At 44.5% G+C, this 21364-nt stretch overlaps 1 protein-coding gene across 1 annotated transcript in view; it reads right to left on the minus strand.

The window, feature by feature from the left end:
• TRIM23 (tripartite motif containing 23) overlaps window positions 1-21364 on the minus strand; it is a 742058-nt gene that overhangs the window by 289669 nt on the left and 431025 nt on the right. Inside the window, exons 6-7 of the mRNA XM_069627357.1 lie at window positions 7869-8084; window positions 4576-4710 (exon numbers count right to left, since the gene is read on the minus strand). Of these exons, the coding sequence (XP_069483458.1) occupies window positions 4576-4710; window positions 7869-8084 (351 nt within the window). The remainder of the gene's footprint in view (window positions 1-4575; window positions 4711-7868; window positions 8085-21364) is intronic.

Raw genomic sequence — 21364 nt, forward strand, 5'->3', positions numbered from 1 at the left:
ATCAGTTGTCTATCCCTCGTGGGTGACATAACCAGATTAAAGTCTCCCGGCATTAACACAGTAGTTGTCATAAGAAGTGCACATCTTTGAAATAGGTGGGAGTAAAACCTGGTTTGTCGCCTGTCAGGCCCTCTATATTAACATGATGGGTTGATGAAATAATGTACCTCGTACTCCTCAGTATCTGCCCTCAGGGTCTGCTCATTCAGCAATCTTAGTAAAAAAGATTGCTTAGGTATGATAATGGATAGTCCTCTTTCTAGGATATGTGGAATGAAAACCCTGTCCCACCAAGCCTTTGTGTAGCTTAGCCAGTTCAACTGTTAAACTGATTCCTGCAAGTATACAGTATCAGCCTGGTAGTCACGGAATCAAATTGTTGATACCCTATACAGTGATCAACCTAGTAGGCAATTCTGCCATTACTGCACCAGGGATCAACATTTTGACTTGCCACTAGACATTGGCTAATGATAACTGACACTTGCTAATAAATTGTGTGTTTTATGTATATGGAGAATGGAAGGGATGTGGTAGCTTGTATCTTAAACATTTTTCACAAATGCACAATGTAGTTGGATCTACTGGGGCCATTGAGTGCAAAATCCCACTGTACAGCTCCTTATGTAGTGCAAGACAAAGCCAGCAGATTTTAATTTCACTAACTGCCATGAAGTGATGCAAACCATGTGTTGAGGTTAAGTACAGCACACAAAGCAAAATGCAATTTGTATATCGAACAATGACTATTAAAACCATTACTAAACATTGTGATCTACTACTGAAGGTAGATTACACGTTCAACCAACCCATTCACCAGGAGAATCACCCTGACTATGGCAAACATATTGCAAAGCAACATTTCAATTATGGGAAGCAATTAGATTAAGCTGCCCACCTCAAAACTCTTCTTTACTTCTGTCATTGGAGCCTTTATACAAAGGGCCACATACTATGTTATCACTTATCATGTAACTTTCATTGTGCAGCTAGCACAATTGTGTGAGAAAAGCAGAAATAGAACTCAAAAGAGGGAGAAAGACTAAAAGCTAAAAAACAAAGGAGAGAGAGGAGGGTAGGAGAGATGCTTCATTTTTGCATATCAATCTCCGCCCAGTGTAAACAGAATGAATTTGGTGTATAGGCCGCATGAGACCAAGGTGTAGGAGATGTATTCAACTGAGTACATGGTCCTTAGTTCTCGTTCCTCATTGGGCTCTGCGGTTCAGTTTGTAGGGAATCTTCATCCAGGGAGGGTTTGCAAACGCATTCAAATGGATCGACACCCTTGTTTGCAGTACTGGTAGATGTGCCTTATACATACATTGTCAGCCCTTTACCAGCTGGTATCAAACAGGGATCTTGCAGAAAAGTGCAAGTCTCTTGAGGGGTTTTCAAAATCATGGCGGTCATACTGATGATATAAATGAAACTTAGCTGGGAAGCGTAGATGGAATCGCTGGTTTGAAGCCTTCAGTGCCTTTGAAGATGGGTTTAAATTCTCTTCAGTGCCTCGTAACTTCCAAGAAGAAATCATTAAAGAAGTGGACACCAGCCACATTGCTTCTTATTTCACCCTTTGTTAGGGAGAATTCTCTGTTAAGGCTAATTTCCCAAACCTTGCGAGTCCCCCAGCAGCTTTGCTGGATTTTTGGGGTTTATTTTTTTCTCCTGCTCATAGTGAGACTCTTTTTCTCCCACTCTTAGGCATGATTTGAGAATGTCCTTTGACTGTAAATGTGTTTTATGGGCTATTGGGTCTTTCACTCCATAGGGGTTCATGCCCTCAGCACCCTCAGTGCAGTAACACAGGGGTGTCATAGTGACCCCCAAACATAGACTCCATACCCTGGGACTGACTACTGTCTCCCAGGGCATGTAAACTCACCATTGGCTTTACTAGTCTCAAATTGTGAACAGAACCAGTACAAACCATCATATTGTGGAAGTACTGGTAGGGGTAATTCGATTGCCCCTGGGTCTGTTTTCCAAGGGGGCACTGTCCAGTCCCCCCTTGTCGAGTTTCTGGCTGGTGGCAATGGATACCACGCGAAATATTCCACCGGAATATTTCCTATGGGATTTTCACATTCATTTTAAACGCACCACTTTTTGGTGCAATGTTAAAGATACCGCAGGGTTATTTATTTAATATTTATTCCCCGGTTGGGTCTTTTTGCCAGGTCCCGGTTTTAAAATGGCGTTTGTGTTCGCCTCTGAAACTCTAACCCAAGTCGAGCCCTTTGTTCCACTTTTTGGCTGGCTTCTCCACAGAAGCCCTCCAAATGGTGCCACTGTCTGGGGTCTACAGGATGTGTGGGAGGGGGATTAGACACCCTGGACTGAGTTGCCTTGGCAACTCAAGTCGCACTCTTGTGTGATTGGCCCAGTGGTGAGCCGCCCGGCTCACCACTTAGCATATGTGAGTGACAGCTAGGCTGTTGAATGGGGGGTTTTCTGCATAAAAGCAGGGCTTTGGGGACTAGAACTTCAGAAGTCGCCACAGAACCTAAAGAATCCAAAGAGGGGAGAAGCTGAGCCATCTACGACGACGACACCACCGGTGGAGCCCTGCTGTACAAACTCGCCACTTCCCCGCCACTTCCCCGATCTTCTTCCAGGAGAGTCTTCTTCCCTTTGAGCTGGTGGGACCAACCAGTTTGCCTTTTTTGCCTTCCTGGATCATCTCGTGGTCGAATCGTCCGTGCCAAGCACCCCAGCGGCCAGATAGCCACGCTTCACCACTACCGCAAATAAAAGGGTCGTACCTTTTAACCGGGAAACTCCGCGGCTGGTTTCTTCCCTGGCAGTGCAACGACCTCTGGCTTTCTTCCTCGTCGAGATCATCTCTTCCTCTGGTTGAAGCCATTACTTGCACCCGCTGCCAGGAACAACTGCCACTGCTGGAGCTTTCTTACTATTTCAGGTACTGTGTCCCGCCTGGTCTCCCTTGCAACAGATTGTCCAAGGTGTCCCGTAAATCCTTTACTTTCTAACTGGGTTGACCTCAGACCTGCTAACTTTGCCTTTCTGAACTGATCCAACCTCTTTTGACTTTTCTGCAAAGACTTTGAGTGCATTTCCACTGTGTGATCTTGGGCACATTCCGCCTTTCTCTCTCCAAGAGTGGGCCTGGCCTATGAACTTTTTGCTCTACAGTAGACCCTGCCTTTCTTGACTTGCTGTGGTTTCTTAAAAGTGTTGGTACTGTGTTATTTTCCTACTCTGCCTTTTCTCTCCCTTTTCAAACAAATTATTGGAGTGCCATCTACGGTTACGCGCTCACCTGTTTTGCTAAATAAGTGGTGTCTTAACCTAGACTCGTCGAATAATTAACTAGGGAGGTGTATATACTTATAGTGACTGTGTTTGAACTTGCTTGATATATTAGTGCCAGTGTATTCTCATAGGTGTGTTTTAAAATAAATAATTATCTACTTTTATACCAAAGCTCTGGTCAGTGTTTGCTTGTTCTACTGTGTCTTTGGCCCTATTGTGTATACTCTATATACTGCCTAACTCTTCTTGAGAGAAGTCTGACTGCTCAGCCACAGCAACCAGGTAAATCTGGGTGGTGCAGACTGCTACCAATTGGGTTTACTCTTACTCCTGTAGTCTTAAACTTCTTGCAGTGGTCCCTAAGGGAGCTGCACAGGTTTCTGCCTAACACCCTTCATATGAAAGGATTCCATGATGGCGATTTGGTGTTGGAAATTGAAGAATTGCACCGTTGTGATTATGGTCTTTCTCCTTCAGCAGACTTGGGGATTGGTGTGCTTGATCAATGATGTGTTCATTTGTGTTTGGCACATTTAGCTCCTTCTGCATTAACTTGCACATGAATCAACTGAGGTCCATTTAACCTTGGTCGATTTACCTGGTCTTCTGCCCTCCCGTTTAGGACTTGGATCACTTTTATGGACAGGTCCAGCTTGCTGGAGTCTTTCTTAATTATCCTGAACCCCGCTTTAACTTCTTTCATAATGTCTTAACAGCAGCATAAGACTCCTGAATCTGCCAATTCAGGACTTCATATCATTAAGTATAGCTTGCAGCTGTGCTCTGTGATCCGGTGCCACATTTCATCTGGAAGATCTGTGAGGTGCCACAACTGCTGCAGATGTGCTCCTACTAGCCACACTGTCTAAGTCGGATTCCAAAGTGTGTGGTAGAATGAGAAAGTTGAGATTCTTAATTTTTATTTATTTATACTAATTTATGTATTTATCATAATTCAGCCTGATGTAATTTTCCCTTGAATGTATAATCCTATTAACCTCTGAAGTAGAGTAATCCTTTGTTTCTCGAAGATAGGACTGTGCTAAATATATACCCACAATAAAATAAATGAATAAAATAAAGATTTAACATTAGCAGTTTATGGACATAATCCAGTCAACATAGCTTAGGCACCAGAGTGACGTCTGCTGAAAAAGAAAATTTTCAAGCACCTGTAGCCTCAAACCCTAAACATCAAGTAAAATCGCAGACAATATGCACACTGGCATAAGAGGAAAAAATCCCTTTAATATCTTTCTATCCCGTCTCTTTGTTGACTGGAGAGCCATACAATACCTTTGTAAATGTCACCGGTATGCTGGCATCCAGCTGGATATTATCTGCAAGCTCAGTAAATTGCTGCTGCTGTTTCTGAAGTGTTTCTAGTAACCTTGTAATTTCCAGCTTTGCCAGAACCACTCTACAGTCATCCTGGGAAAAAACAAAACACAACATGGTTTCAATTCTTCGTATGCACGTTTACAATAGCATTCCCACCATCTATACATCCTCATGGAGAAGTAGTATTCACACAAATATTAATCTGCATTTTGCAGATCACCCACAAAAATACGACTATTCCGTTATGCCATTTACGTAGAATTAAAGCTGTGCCCATAAATGATGCAATGTGCATTTCCTCTACGAACAACTGCTAGCTGATCATTCACAGCAACGGGCAGTTCTAAACAGGCACAACCAACTAGCTATCCCTACTTGCTGTTCCCTCAACCAATATACCATGGCGAAACTGACATTAGTTCTCACTCTAAAGGGTAAAGCCAGTATATTACATCTTGTGTGTACCTTTGGCTGGCTAGGTGGCCCTAATTATCCTGTGAATTGTGCCGAGGTGGACGACCCACAACTAATTCAATCAATCATTGATAACACCAAGTATTTTGGCACCTGTAGACGAATTTGCCAGGCATTGGCAGATTACGCCCCGACAGAACCATCATTTTTAAAGAAATCTCATGATATGCTCCAGTACCCATAAGCAATAAATACTCAAAAAAGGGGTCCTGGCTAGGCCCGGATTTACCCAGGTGGGTACACACTTATATAATCACACAATAATCAGGGTGAGAGATACACTTACGTGCAAAATAACATTGTTCTTAAATTCTGTGAGGGTCAAGAAGGGGTTTGGCCCCAAGCTTTTAATGCACATATATCTGTCACAATACAACAACAAGGACATTGCTGACGTATCGAGTTTTGTACAAGATTTACATAGGTACAGTCCAGTCAAGTTGACTGGAGTTGATGAACATTGACCATGTTTCTTCCTTTCTAAAATCTATAGAATTCAATTTATAGATAACATGTGAGCACAACACAAATTTACAGTGCACAAATAACAGTGTTGGTGATGGACACTGGTACAAAGAGCGGGTCGTCGACACTACTGTGTTTCGGCCCAAAAAAGGAAGCTGTTTAATGAAGCTTGCAAGTGGTTGGCCTTCATCAGGACGGTGGAACTGGTTGTGGAAAAGAGTGTCCTGTTTGTCTCTATCAAGAAAATGACAAGAGGAACGGGGTTCAGAAAGTGTTTGGTCTCGGGGTAGAGTTTAATTAATTACAAGGCTATTAATGCAGCATTTACAGGAAAAAAGCAATGATGGTCTCAAGAGAACACATCACTGGGCTTACCGTTTGCAAAATTATGCTACGGTAAATAGCTCAAAAGCTGGTCCCCTGGTCCATATGTAGGAGGCTCCATATCTTCTGGCTCCAACTCTCTGCATGTCAAACGTTTCTCCAAGCAGACAATCGGAGGTAGCCCCCTTTCCTCGGCTGGTGCCTCCCTTTGGAACATCCTACCTCCCCCTCTCAGACTTGAGCCGGATCTTTTTAAGTTCCCGGAAACCTCTCAAGACTTTCCTTTTCTCCTCTTCCTTCCCTCTCCCCCTCTGTGCTAACTCTACATCTGCTGCTGTGACTGGGGCCTGGTCCCTTCAGAGTCTTACGGGGGCCAGACAGCCCCCTTACCAGACCCCCCAGCATCATTTCCCAGCACTTGCCCTCAGGCTTCCTTTGCCGGACTAGTCCAACTTGGGCCTCCATGTCCACAGCACTCATTCTCCCTCAACCCCTCATCCCCTGGCACTTGCCGCCTTACTTGCCCAGCACTTGCTCGCCGCACCCTTGGGGGCACCCCACTCCTGCATTTCTCCCTACAGACCCCTCCCCCGTGCACTTACCACCTAATCATGCACTTGCATTTTAGGATTGCTACAAGGCCAATATAAACCTTTCTGTTTTACTTTTTGATTCCCATGTCCCCCACCCATCTTGTCTTGTGACACCTGGAAACACGTGTATAGGCGCCATACAAATGTTAAATAAATACATTTACAGAATTTTCTCTGTTTGAGTTGGTCTATGAGATGTTCTTGGAATAGTGAAAGAAGAGTGAGAGGATCATGAGAATGACTGTTCCTACATGACAGAATTTGTCCAAAACTCTTAGGAGAGACGAACTCTTCTAAGAGACTTGTAACCATGTGAGTGAGAGAAAACCCCAGCTAAACAGAAACAACTATAGGACACATATGCCCGACTACATGCCTTCAAAGCAGGAGACCCAGTCTTGGTGGTGTTACCCACCAGTAAGAACAAGTTAACTGCCATGGTGATGGAAGTAGTAGAGAATTTAAACTATAGAGTGTATCAACCTCATCAACTAAAGAATAAAAATGGTATATTATGTTAACTGATTAAAGGCCTGGTGACCACTAGAAGAAGAAGAATCAATCCCAGTTGCCTTTTATCTCTCCTCTTGCCTGTATGGTTACTAGAAAATTCTTATTGGGATGAGAGAATGAGTGAAAATAGCGATTCGTCCCATGAATGTTACATGTAATGGTACCTTCATAGACATATTAATTCAGCCTTTCCTGTTTGTTCCTGTTGTTGTAATGTCATTTTATGTTATGTTCCCGGGATTTATATAACTCACCACTTCCATATGCATGGTCTCCAGATGATCTAGAGTGGAATTTAAAGAGTTGGGAAACAGGTTAAAAATATGTTTGATAGTCTATGGTTTAGTATAGGAAGTTTTAATGTTTTTAGTAAATAGTGGAGCAATGAAGCAACGCTATTGATGTTGAGACGCTAAAAGAATATAAGAGGATGAATGGTGCAAACTACCTTTGTACACTTAAGAGTTTGCATTCAGTGAAAAACCACAATTAAAACTGTTTAAAATTAATACTATGGATGTGGGAATACAATGGATTGGCTTCACTGAATTCCTGGGCGTAGTTCAAACTTTAACGAAATATCACCTTATGCAGAGTCTTAAAAAAAGTGTTCAATTTTGAGCATATCTTCACCAACTAGCAAGTCAGTCTGCAAAAAGTATGAGGAAGCCTCTCCATAGGAAAATATGCCACTATGCCTCCAATGAGAGATATTTAACTTCCTTGGGAGCTAGGGGGGTTCTACTTATGCATTTGAACAACTGAGTACTAGCTTAAGGAAACAAAACAATCCAGTTATAGTCATACTTGTTGGAAAAATAAAGCACACACTAAAGAGACCAAGCACACACTGATCAATCTATTATACACTTTACTTACTTGTTGCAAAGTCTTCTCACAATGAAGACATGCAGTTGAAACTTGAGACAGTAGAATAGTCATATCTTCTTGTTGCTGCCTAAGCCAGATTAATTTCTCCCTGACATGTGCATCGACAACACTGAGAGCCATTTCTTCCTGACGACAGAGAGTTTCATGAAGTTCTGAAAAATATGCTCGCACGCACGAACGAGCATTTTCCGCAATCCCTGGGACCTAACAAATCACAAAACACATACCAGTTATGTTCGAGCATACAATTCGACACAACCTTGAGGCAAGATGCTACAAATTTGCAAAGTCATGCTACAATCTAAAGCTGCAATATACTTAATTAAGGCAAAGGAAATTTCACATCATACCAACCATCCCAATTATTCAATAAATTGCAACAGCGTGTGTCATGAGTACAGCCAGCAAGAAAACCAAAGCAGGTAAGTTAGGAAGTCTGATTCTCTCAAGCACCTGACTACCAACACCCCCACCACTCTACAGACATTTTTCCTGCTCTCAATACAAATCTCAAGTTTGAAATATTGTGTTAATGTCCTTACATGCACTAGAAACCTGCTATCAAGCTCAAGTGAACTGCCAGTCAGAAGAAAATAAGGAATATACCTCAGTAGATTTCCAAGAAACTGCAGGTATAATCTCTAACATTTTAACCACTATGGGGGATGAAAAACCAGCAATATTTATGGTATTGCACGAACATCAGTTTGAGAACCTCATCAACAATGATACGGGTGAATGTTTATACAGTGGTCTACTAAAGAAGTGATTTAATATGGTGGAACACATGAAATATTACCTTACAACCATTTTAGCTGCAAATGCAAAACCTGTGACTGAGAAATCTTAAAAACCAGTAAGCGGACGTTATCTTGATCTAGCCGACTAAGAAGAGAACAGTTTGACTGATCTTAAGAAAACAAACGCTTCACTGAAAGGACAGCACTGTAGGAATATGAAAGTGCTGCCATACGGAAGGGTTGTGAAGGGCAGTGACATTGAGGTTTGCACTAAATAAGAAGCTACCCGCACCCTCAATACCTCCAATAATGCCCGGAAGATGACCTCACTGTGGGCCAGACTCAGAACTGAACAAACCTCCTGGGAGTGGAAGAACAGAGGCACTGCTAGGTCCACAAACTGAAGCAGGGTGCGCAGCAGAGAACTAGACCAGAAGGTAGTCCTTGGAGGAGGTGGTCAAGGGCAACAATTGTGTCATATCAGAAGGGCATGTGGGATGGCAGTTTCAATTAAGGAAAGCAGGCAAACTGCTGGAGCGCTGGAAGGTTGTGGTGGCTGAGCAGACACTTACCAGCCATCTGCCCAGAGAAGGGAAATATAATTGGCTCTGCAAAATATGCTGATAAAGGCCGGCAGGACAGCCCCAAATAGAAGAGGCAAAGTGGAGATGTGATCAGAAGGCACTGACACGCACAGAGGGCACAAGACAACTGGGAGCCCTCAGAAATATTCAAGATTCCAAATCCCTGGTGGAATCACCCTGGGGAGGAAGATGGGAGATAAAGATCACTAGGCATTTGAATGATTGAGGCAGACCAGGGGTGGCACATGCATTGGCAGACACATGAAGACTCTGCTGGCCAAAGTGAAATGAAATAGAGCACCACAAAACCCATACCAAGATTACTTGGAGGAGAGGGTCGCTGGCTAATGTTTGGAGCTAGAAAAATGGGGCTAATGGGTTCCAAGAAGTACAGTGCCAAGTGCGACAGGCAGGGAGCAGAAGGATGACACTGAGTGTCGTTCATACCTCCAATGGCCAGCGCTGGCAGAGGTTACCAGAGCTGCAAACATTTCACAGGCAGTACCCCAGAGCTGTAATCCTTTAGTTGACATCTATAAGGAGGTCTGCCCCCATGGGAAAATTAGGACCCCCGCCACATAGTTTCTTGAGGTTTGAACAAGTTGCCTGGTGGAAATGTTCAGTGTCAAAGAGCTACATGATGGTGAGGGACAAGGACATAAGATAGTCATGCAAAGGAAAATTGACAAATTAACAGCTGCAGGGGGCATTTTACTAAGTTGAGAAAGTTGGTACTTGCCCACAAAAGAGCAAAGATGAAAATGCAGATAAACAACTGTAGACATCTTGACAGCAATCAACAATGTGCGTATTGCGCATGAAACAAAAATATGAGTCATTGGTGACTCACCACCAGACCAGGGCCGATCTATGAAAGGTTATTGTGGGGGTCTCTGAAGCAGGAAAGAGTGGATGGCTTGGGGGAAAAGCTAACATTCTTAAATAGGCAGATGGACAGTTTTACAGATATAACAAGAAATTAGAGAGGCATGTGGCACATGCATACGCAAGGTTCAGACACTGCAATACAAGGCTGTTGTGTCTGCTCGAGAAGTAAGAAGGTCAATGCATGAACATTTTCCTCACAGGTGGATTCAAGAAGCACTGAATCTCAATCCAGACTCATGTTTTACTGAGGATTGGCCCTATAGACTCCAAGGGGTAGCCCCTCCAAGAGTAGTGGTTGAAAAAATAGAAGAATGCATCGCTCTCAGACTTTGGAATTCAACAACATCCATCTTCTTAGGCTAAATGCACAGGATACAACATATGAGGAGATTATGTGAAGGGTTGAAAAAGTGAATGGGATACACTGCAATCAAATGCATGGTTATGTTCCTTGCAGAAAGTCATTTACAATTCTGCAAGAAGCAAGGGGCAGCTGCAGTGGGTATAAATGCACTGATGATGCCCAATGAGACAAACATGTTTGTGGTTGCTTGTGGTCTTATGCAGAAGGTATGTGAGCCAGCAGTTCCTTCTGGACAGCCCTTTTGAGGTGGGATGAGGCCTGTTCTGCATATGGTCTTTCCCCTTCTGTAATGTCACTCAAGCTGAAATTGTTGGAAGTTTGCACAGAGCAATGCTGTGGTTTCAATTTATTACATACCTTCCATTCATTCCTCTTCAGTTTAACATTGGTCACTGTATGCAGGATAAAAGTGCCCAGACGTGGGTCATGGGCCTGCTGCGCCTAGAGAACCAACCTACACTTCACTGATACATAGGTAGGCTGAAACATGGCAGGGCCTGCTTGCGGTCTCGTGCATAAGGGATGTGACCAGGAAGTTTAGGGAGAAAGGAGCGTCAACACCAAAGTTTGGGAAGGAGAAATGGGGGTGAGGGGAGCTGGGTGGGAATATTCAGATCATACACATGGAAAAGGGAGTCCAGAGCATGGTGGCGGAGGGGTTACTCAGTTGTGAAATTAATTAGTTTAGTTCAATAATAGTGGTTGGAAGACAGGATGAGCGACTAGTTGATGGGCTGCTGTACCTGCGGGGAGAGGATCCAGTTATCACTCCTTAGATCTAGGCGTAACCGTTGTATTGATGGCATGCAGCACTATATGTAATCCCTGCTTATGATAAATGATAGGGAGTAATTGCAACCTGCAGATAACAGGGGATGGGATATACAAATCCATAAGTTCATTTAAGTGGTCAGGGTCGGAGCCTAAGGATGATATAACTGCCTGTTAGTACCTGCATGTATTTAGTGCCTCCACCAGGAGTGAATGTCCAAATGTAAAGAAATAACTCACCCTCCTACTAATACAGTATCGATTATTGCAATTGAGTCTAGGACAACTCATTAAACAACTAATTTTGCCATTTTTTTGGAGAGAAAGCCCTTGCAGGGCAAGTTTCGTATATAAAAAAACTGAAAAAAAATCCCAACTGTTGCAATAAATAAAAGCTGCCCTAAAAGCCATTTTTTAAATGTTTACTTAATTAACTGACCAATAAATACGTAAGAAGAAGAAAGGATTACTAATTTTTAATAGGGTAAAGTAGCCACCGATCCTTTTCATTTTAACTTGAGCCTCAAGTCACTGATTCATGCTTAATTTAGAAGTCACGTTTGATTCAATTCAAGATCCTTAATCAACTACACTACACCCCGGTCAAAATGGCTAAGTTCACTGAACATTTTTCAGGGGAGTGCCAGAAATGTGGGGATCCATGTGCGAATTCTTATAATATGTATTGGACGTGCCCTTTGATTGCTGGGTTTTGGAAGGATGTGGCTGAAATTGTTGGTGAAATAACGCAGATCCTGGCCCCTCTTACTTCTCAGAAATATCTGTTCAGGGACATCGGTAAAGTGGCTGAAACCACTAGAAGACTGTTCAATGTATCCTGCGTGGTCGCAAAAAGATGTATATTGCTATGTTGGAAAGCCTCACATGCAGCCAGTATTGATCATTTCCTTCGTGAACTGTCATTTTTGAATGAATGAATGTGAAGAACAATATGTGCTAACAAAGTCCACAACAAGCTGTCCTAAGGACATTTGGGCCCCTTTTAGGTGATACCTCTGCAAAATGATATCTGATGATGACTTTTCTTCTGTACCATCGCCATGATCGTATAGAATTCAACTGTGCTGCTCCACCGAAGTTATATTGTTGTAAATGTAAGTGTGCTGTATGTAAATCGACATGGTCATCAATAAAGTTTTTTAAAAAAGAAGTCACCTCTTCCTAATGGGATCTTCAAACTGCCCAAAAAACAATAATACAAATGCCACTGATGTATAGAGACACTAAAAGAAAAGAAAAAACGTAGGGCGGCCCAATAAAAAAATACAATATATATATATATATATATATATATATATATATATATATATATATATATATATAATCTCGGATAGGCGCAGGCGGCTGACTGCCCTGAATAGAGACAGGCCAGCTGAACTGGGTTAGGCAGCCTCCTACTTCTGATGAGATTCTGGAGCTGGCTCTGGCTGCTGCAGTGGGGTAACGGCTCTGACTGGTGGGTTGGGGCCTTGGGGGTAATGGCCTTGTGAGTAGTCTTGGTCCGGCGTGGTGAAGCTGGTAACGCTAGGGTGAGCAGCCTCTGGGGATGTGTTATTCATGTCAGTGAGCTTGCTTCATTTTTGTTGTAGTATGTCAGGCACAATCACCAGTGGTCTCCAATAACTGTGAGCTCTGCCCAAACGTCAAAAGAACTCCATTCAGAAGCCCAGGCTGGATCTGGCTTCTCCTGTGCCGACTTGGGCTCGGGTGTAGCTTTACCCACAGATTCGAGGATGGTGCCTGTGAAGCACACCGACTGGTCCGATAACAGAGCATGACAACCTGGGTTTGAGGCATTTTCTCTGGCCATTTATTTGGGGTAATCACCCCTATTCACCTCCCTTTCTCGCTGTGAGCTGTTCAGATTGCTGCACCTCCATTTCTCTCACTTGAGCACAATACTTCATTATGGTGCTCTGACATCCAGTCGCATCCCATAGAGGGATGAGAGAGCTCTGGTGGATCTGGTGATGCATCACAGAGAGGGTGTCTCTACCTGGAATCGTACACAAATGTCAAACTGGGAATTGCGACAGCTGAAAATGGCCTATTTTTTTTTAACCCACCCCTTCCTTACACCACATATGGAGGCCGGTGAGATAGCTCAGCGGGTTGAGCGCTCCCTGCTGCGATCTGAGCGTGATCTGCACGTCGCAGGTTCGAATACCGGCAAGGCCAACCCAGCCTTTCATCCTTCCGAGGTCGATCAATGAGTACCAATTTCAGTTGGGTGATATTGTATGTAAATATGTGCTCTGTAAAGCGCTTTGGATTAAGGCGCTATATAAATAACACATCATTATCATATATATGTGGGAGGGTTTAGACTATATATTGGTGGGGCCGAGCCTTGTTCATAGTACGAAGAGCTAACTGACCACTCTCCAATTCTGTGGCAGTTCCAGGTTGAAATTCATATGGTTAATAGGCCCCACTGGCATTTTAAGGGTCAGGCACTACTGGATGTAGTATACCGTAGTGAAGTGCTAGAAATGAGAGCGTCTTTCTTTGGCTGTAATGCTGGATCAGTTGAGTCGGTCAGGACTCTCTGGAAGACATTCAAGTGTACTTGAGGGCACGTTGCATCTCTATGGAAAGTGGGGTGCTCATGGCGATCCAATGGAGGCTGGCAGAATTGGAATCTAAGCTGAAAAGCTTTCAATCCAGGGATGAGCAGCAACCCTCAGGGAGCAACCTGGCGGCGTTCTGCCCAAGACCACTTTAAGGTCGAGGCAGACGTAGAGGTGCGATTCCTTACAGCCCCTTGTCTAGCTCAGAGGTAAGGGGAAGAGGGAAGGCCGGGTAGGTATTTGGCTAGGTTGGTGCAAGGTGAAAGGGGACAAACTGATATTGCAGTGATCAGGCTTGCAGATGGCACATTGGTGTCGGATTATGAGCTCATATGTGAAGAATTTTGGTCATTCAATGGTAGTCTGTATGCGGCCAGAGGAGGCACAGACCCAGATAGACTAAAGCTCTTTGTCGAGGAGGCGCCATTGGCAGAACTTGATGGGCAGGCTAAGGAAACATTGGGAGCCCCTATAACCGTCAATGATATCCAGAAGGCAATTAAAGATCTCCCAACTGCCAAGGCCCCGGGGTCGGCTGGGATCACCTCAGAGTTCTTTAAGGAGTATGGCCCCCATGTCATACTGCCCAATGTCGTTGGTTATGTGCTCCAAGTAGGAATTTACAGGCTGGATCTCTTCCTCGTACTATGCGTGAGGGCATTATCTCCTTAATATTAAACCTGTCAAGGATTCAATAGACTGTGCCTCCTATAGGCCGATATCTCATCCATATGGATAATAAAATTATTTTCCAAAATCTTGGCCAATAAGCTGTTCCCCTTTCTTCCTACCATTGTACATTCCGATCAATCTGGCTTCATTCGGCCTGCTCTACAGTGCTTAATTTGCAAAGGTTGTTAGTGGTTTTGGCTCAGATAGACCTCTCGGTGCAAACGATTGAAGCGCTTTTGGACAAGAAAAAGGAGTTCTCGAGAGGGTGGGAGTTCTGGCATACTTCCTGTAATGTGTTCAAATCCTGTACTTGCGCCTAGCTGCGAGAATTGGTCTCATTGGTAGGCACTCGCCATTCGCAATGGGGTGAGGGACGTGTCAGGGCGGGCCATTGTCCCCTCCCCTATTTGCAATCGCCATTGAATCCCTTAAGAGCGCTGCATTGGTATCATGGACTTGCGTTGGGAGGTGCCAGGGAATTGCTATCTCTAGATGCAGACAATGTCATCCTGTATGTTCGGGAATCAGGATGTACTTTGCTACCTCTCTCGCAAGAGATTCAAGCATTCAGTAGGGTTTCTGAACTGCTGTCTAAGTTGATCCTATTCCCACTGAATGAGGCCCCCTGGCAGCCCCCTGGTACTGAGAGGTTTCATTGGGAGCAGAGTTTGACTGGGCATAGTGGTTAGTAGGAGCCGTCCCCAATTGCTAAAGGATCATCACAACTCTTATATAGAGGCGCTTCGGGGTACACATCTCTTCCAATCTCTCCTAAGCATTTATTAAGATGGTAATCCTCCCTAAATTACTTTATTTCAGTCTTAACATCCCTGTGTGGCCTGGCTTCCAGTATTTTAAAGAGCTGAATGCGCTGCTGACTAGGCTAGTATGGAGCCGAAAGCACCTAGAATTAAATGGGAAATGCTTACGGGATTGTGGGAGCAAGGGGGGTAACGTTTCCGATTTGGAGCTATATTTTCTGACTGCTCATGTTTCATTCGTTTCGTATTGGGTAATGAGCGCTCTGTCTTCCCCACATGTCCGGATTGAGAAGAGGCCAGCTTACCCATATTCGCTGAAGGGAACCCTGATTTCTATGCAAATCAATGATGGGAGTCCCTTCGACCAAGCGTCATGCACGGTCCACACTTGGAGGAGGCTATGTCGTAGAACGCGGGTGCATACCTCCTATACTCCAGAGCTTAAGATCTGGGACATTCAGTGCCTAGCTCTCACATGCAATGGTGTGGTTAAAAAAAAAAAAAGAGTAGTAGCTATTTGGGGTCAAAAATGTTTGAGCTCTATGCTGATGGAAACTTTTGTCTCTTGGGAGCAGGTTGGGGCTAAATTGGGTGGGGCGTTTGGGCTGGCATTTCAATTTTTCAGGATACAGGAGGTGTTTAGGGATTGGTCGCAGAGCTTCCCCTCCGAACCTGCGTCATTCGCCACCTGCCCCCCACCCAAGGTACCTTGTTAATTCAGCGAATGCGAAACAAATTGTGTCTACGATCTATCAGATGGTGCAGGGCCTGGCCCCAAGGGCAGCCCCAGCAAGTAGAACATTGTGGGCAACGGATATAGGTATGGACCTGGGTGATAAGAGATGCCAATATATGTGCTCATTCAATAAAAAAAGTTAACTCCAGGTTCAAGCTCATCAAATTTAACATTCTCCATCAAGCTTATTTATCCCCTGCGATCCAGAGAAAATAGGATAGCTTGTGTAGTGGAGTGTGTCCAGGTGTAAAACTGACAATGCTGGATTTATTCATGTTTTGTGGGAGTACCCCGCTCTGGCAACAATCTGGTGGCAGGTGACTGAAATGACGAGGTGTATGAATTTTCAGGATGTGTCACAGGGCATTCTTTGCTGCTTGCTCGGCTGGTTGCCTGAGTTTTCTAAGGGGAGCGGGGTAGTGAAAAGTGCTTTCTGTTTGCATGCTGTTGGCAAAGCGCTGTATCTTTATGATATGGTCAAGCCCTAAAGCCCCAACGGCAGGGAAATGGCTGAAAGATCTGCCATGGTGCTGCGATACAGATAGGTACGACAAGGCCTTGTGATATCTGGGATCCGGTTTGTGTATTTTTGCTGGCCAGAGGGGGGAGGTTAATGGTGTGCCAGGGGTGGTCACAACGGATGGGACCGAGTTGGACTAATAATGCATTATCAATGCAGATAAGCCTGGACCAAAGACCGGGCATAATTGCAAGACGTGGCCACAGCGTACCTTTGTTATAATCGGCTGGGCGGAAGTGTATGTAGCAGTTGCCCCTGCAAAACTGGGATGATCCAAAAATGATGTTGTATATGCCTACTCTGGAGCACGTGACCTGCTGTGTTTATTCATGTTTGTGTTTTCATGTATGACCCTATCTGCTCTTTTCTGATAATCTGCAATGAGAACCAGTTCATAAACAAAGTTTAAAAAAAAAACAAATCTAGGTGTTTCTACTTGCGGCGGTGTCCCCCTAATTTAGGCGTTTCTCCTACTTGCCCGGTATCTCAAATATACATGTTTCTACTTGCTGCTGTGTCCCTAATTTAGACATTTCTCCCACTTGCTAGTTGTCTCAAATCTAGGTGTTTCTAATTACTGCTGTGTCTCTAATTTATTGGAACAAGAGGGTGGCGTCCTACCGCACAGTGTTATGTTACTTTACATTCACATTTTCTGCAAAGATTGCAACATTTGACATGCTTCATATCAGAAGAGCTGTATGCTTTTGATCTCTGGCGTCAATTGAAAATGGAGCGAAAAAAACACATAATGAGGTTTAGCTTATTTATTTAGCCAAGACCAATCATAAGCGGGTTTGATTTCGAAAGGTGTTTTATAGTTTTTTGGCACAGCCTGCATAATATTTGGCATACGTATTTAACAAAACAAGAAAGAGAAAAAGAAAGAGCAAAGAAACAAATCACAAGTAGGTTCAAATCACTTGTGAGGGAGCATTCACATTGCAATATACATACAAAAATGCAACACAGTTGTTTAGCAATAAATGCTTCTGGGTTGACCTCTATACACATCACATTCAAATAGTTTAAATGTTTTATAGGGCAACCACCACATAATATCATAACAGAGTACATCCTTGTTGGTGTTTTTAGGGTGCACTGCGTTTTGGGAGGTAATCTAGTCTCTGGTCTACGTCTAGATGTAGATCAAGTGATGGTTCGGGACAGAGGTGGTGTGTCCAAGAATTAGAAGGTCCTGTGACGTTTCGGCAAAGAAGCCTTCTTCATGGGCCTTGACCGGGTCTCCCTGAATGGAGAAACAAAGTGAGGACTCTATTAGTGTGACCCTCGCCTGGGCGTTGAATAGCAAATGGTTGTGATACTTAACATGTAATAAAAACAATTTAAAACGCCCCGGGGGGATAGAGAGTGTAAAAAATGTGTTTTGACACTGTCTGGTTGCTTGCGTGGGCCAGTCACTGACCTGTACAGAGCGTGGTATGGTGCATCTTCCGAAGGTGGGGAGGCGCATTGGCCTGCTGGCGTGTTGCTGGAAGACGCAGTTTTTAGTTCACACACATGGCTCGAGGAGGGCTGGAGAGTGGGGGGGGCAAAGAATAATTAAGCCCCTGTGAGTTGGCTGAGGTGTATAAAGCCCTGATAAGTCCGAGACATCCAACATGATGGTAGGAAGTAAGTACCTGCTCCGCTTTAAGAACTTGAAAATTAAAGGTCTAATCTTAGCAGGAACTGCGGTACAGGAGCCTGGTTGGTAGCATGTGCAGGTACCCTGCAGTAAGCAGTGCGATGTGCCCAGAGGGTTTGGAAATGGCTGGTGGATTATGGCTCTCAGATCTACAGATTAAGAAGAAGGAGCAATGAGGGAGGAGGTGGGCGGCCAGCTGGTGGCACAAAAGTGGCCTTAGTAGGCAATGTTGGGGACCAGCAGAGGGTGGATGCAGGGGATCAAGCTTACCTTAGGCTAAAAGCTGGGTGCGCATAATGGGCGCACAGACGCGGCGGCTGTAGAGAAGTTGCAGCTCGCTCTGCGTGGAAAAAGAAGTTGTGTTTATGGCAAAACGGCGCATGCGTGAAGGAGTAGTATCTTCGGGGACGCGCATGCGTGAATCCTACGGTCTCGTTGTTGTCATAGGTACTGCGACGCCTGTACCAGGGACGGAAAGGACGGAGTAAAGGAGGCCTCCGTTAGGGGCATGTTAAACCTGTAGCCCTGTTGTGGGTGGAGGCGACCGGGGAAGGGTCCACACGGGATAAGTGTGTAGTCTGAGTCAGAAGTGCGCAATGGGACATGGCAGCAGCAGATCAGTGCCCCAAGACGACATGGTGGTGTATTAGGCTAGCTGCTGCCAGGAGCGAGTAATTGTTGATACAACGCTCGCTGGTGGTGGGGAGTTGTGAGGGGCGGAGGAAGCCTCCTCTTGTTTGCTTTACGGCAAGCTGGGGTGTCCTGCAAAACGCTTGCCACCTTAGCTGTGGGCGGGCTGCTCTATGGACCTGTCGGAGTGGTACCGATATTGGGCAAAGATGTTCGGCAAATCAAAACAGTTGTAACAATGGTGTGTAAGCGTCCACAGGTATACATACACAGAGGTACAATAAATCATTGCTGTATACATTCCCAGAGGTACAGTAGATCAATGGTGTCAACCCCTTTAGCAGAGAATATATCAGTGCACCCTTCCTAGCATTGACTTAAGCGGGCAAATGACTAGACACGCTGTGCTGTGTGTGCTGGAGGGGAGGGGTATACCTACAGAGTTAGCCTAGTGCGTACTCCAGGGGAACCTAGTAAGTCAGATGGGATGGGCGGTGTGTCACCAGTCAAAGTAACTGAATAAGGTTGGTGCAGAGACGCCTATAGTCCATCGGGTGGTCAGTATTAAAGGGACTGCATTGAGGGGGGGGGGGCATTATCCACTCCCTCATGAGAAGGTGGTGGGCATGGCTTCTTTGAGGCCCCCGATTGTCGATTGTAATTTAAAGATCCACCAGGATTCCTTGTGATTTAGTGCGTTGGCTGCGTTGGTCGTGTTAAGGACAGTGTCCACGACCCACCACTTCATATCCTCAGCCCCATGTTGGTACTCTAGATAATGTGTGACTAAGGGTGCTGTGTGGACCTTGCAACGGATCTGTGACCTATGTTCCCCTATCCGTTTGTTCACTTGTCTCTTAGTTTGGCCTACATACCTCAACCCGCAAGGGCATTCGATTATGTAGACCACGTTGGTGGTTTTACAATTGGAAAAATGTTTAATTTTCCATTCTTGTTCTTCGATCATGAAGGACGTGGTCTTTTTGGTCAGTTTGCAGACGTTGCAGGTACCAAAAGGGTGGTGCCCCACAATTTCTCGCATGCTCCATAGTTCACATCTTTGCGACTTTTTGCTTAGTCTGGCATGAGTTAGTATGTCCTTGAGGTTTTTGCCCCGTTTTAGTGCCAACCTCGGCATCGGTTCATTGGGCAGGTTGAGCTGTACCAGAGGCCAGAACTTCTTAATAGTTGCTTTGAGTCGTGTGGTACTAGGTCGAAATGTAGTGACACAGGTCATCAGTTGTTCTGTATCTGGGTTCTGTGTTCTCGGTGTTAGAAGTGTTTCCCGTGGTGTATACTGTGCTCTTTCTCTAGTATTCCAGACCAACCTCTTGGGATAGCCTCTGTTCTGTAGATTATTCTGAAGGATGGTGGCATGTATCTTGTATTGTTCAAGGTCCGTACAGTTGAGCCTCAACCTAAGGAACTGTCCAAAGGGCAGGTTGTTCCTTAGATTACTCGGGTGCTAACTCCTGTAGTGAAGGAGAGTGTTTCTATCTGTCTCCTTTCTGTATAGTGAGAACATGAGTTTGTTGTTTTTAGCCGAAATTTCCAGATCAAGGAAGTTAATAGCTTGGTTGCTCTTGTTGAGGGTGAATTTGATTTCCCTAGTTTGCTCGTTCACCCAAGTGAGGAAGTTGTCCAGGGAAGTGTTGTTGTCCAGCCAAATAAAGATGATGTCGTCTATGTACCGAAACCACTGCAAGATCTTGTCTCTGAAGGGGTTTCTGGTGTTCAGGATGTGGTGTTGTTCATATTCGACATAAAAATGACAGCCAAACTCGGGACAAAAACTGCCCCAATCGCGGTCCCACTCACTTGGAGGTAAAACGCCTCATCAAAAGAGAAAAAGTTATTCGTTAGAGCCAGTTCGAGCAGCTCCACTATGAAGTTGGTTAGAACTCTGGTCTGTGTCATATGGTCATATGGTGTGTTAGTGCCGGATGCATTCTATGGCTGAGTTTTGTGGGATGCTGGTATACAGGCTGGCAATATCCATGGTAACCCATAGTTCTTCTGTGGGAGCAAATGGTAGGTCTTCGAAGATCAAAATGGTGGCCATTGTGTCCCTTAGGTAAGTAGGTGTTGCCTGGTTTAAGGGTTTCAGAAAGTAGTCCACAAACTTACATATGGGTTCTAGGATTGAACCACAACCGGAAACTATAGGTCTTCCGGGTGGGTGAAGTTGGTTCTTGTGAATCTTAGGAAGGGCGTGAAAAGCCGGTGTTCTTCCTTCTGATGTAGTCAGGAAGGTCTCTTCCTTGTCACTAATCCATCCATGTTGAAAGACAAACCTGGCTGTTTCCTGGATTTTAGTTTTAATTTCAGTCGTAGGATCTTTTTTGAGCTTTTTGTAGTTGGTGGTTACATCAAGGAGGCATTTCACCAGGTTTTTGTATTGATTGAGGTTCTGTACAACTATCCCTCCACCTTTGTCCGCCATTTTGATGACAATCTGTTTGTTGGTGGAGAGGCTTCTCAATGCCTTTTGTTCTTCTGTTGATAGGTTTGGCCTTTGATTCTCCCTGGCATCCTGGAGTTTCTTCATTTCTTTTTTGACACACCTTTCAAAAGTTATA

Source organism: Ambystoma mexicanum, chromosome 6p (assembly GCF_040938575.1).
Source record: "Ambystoma mexicanum isolate Mex_15411 chromosome 6p, UKY_AmexF1_1, whole genome shotgun sequence".
Classification (NCBI taxonomy): Eukaryota; Metazoa; Chordata; class Amphibia; order Caudata; family Ambystomatidae; genus Ambystoma; species Ambystoma mexicanum.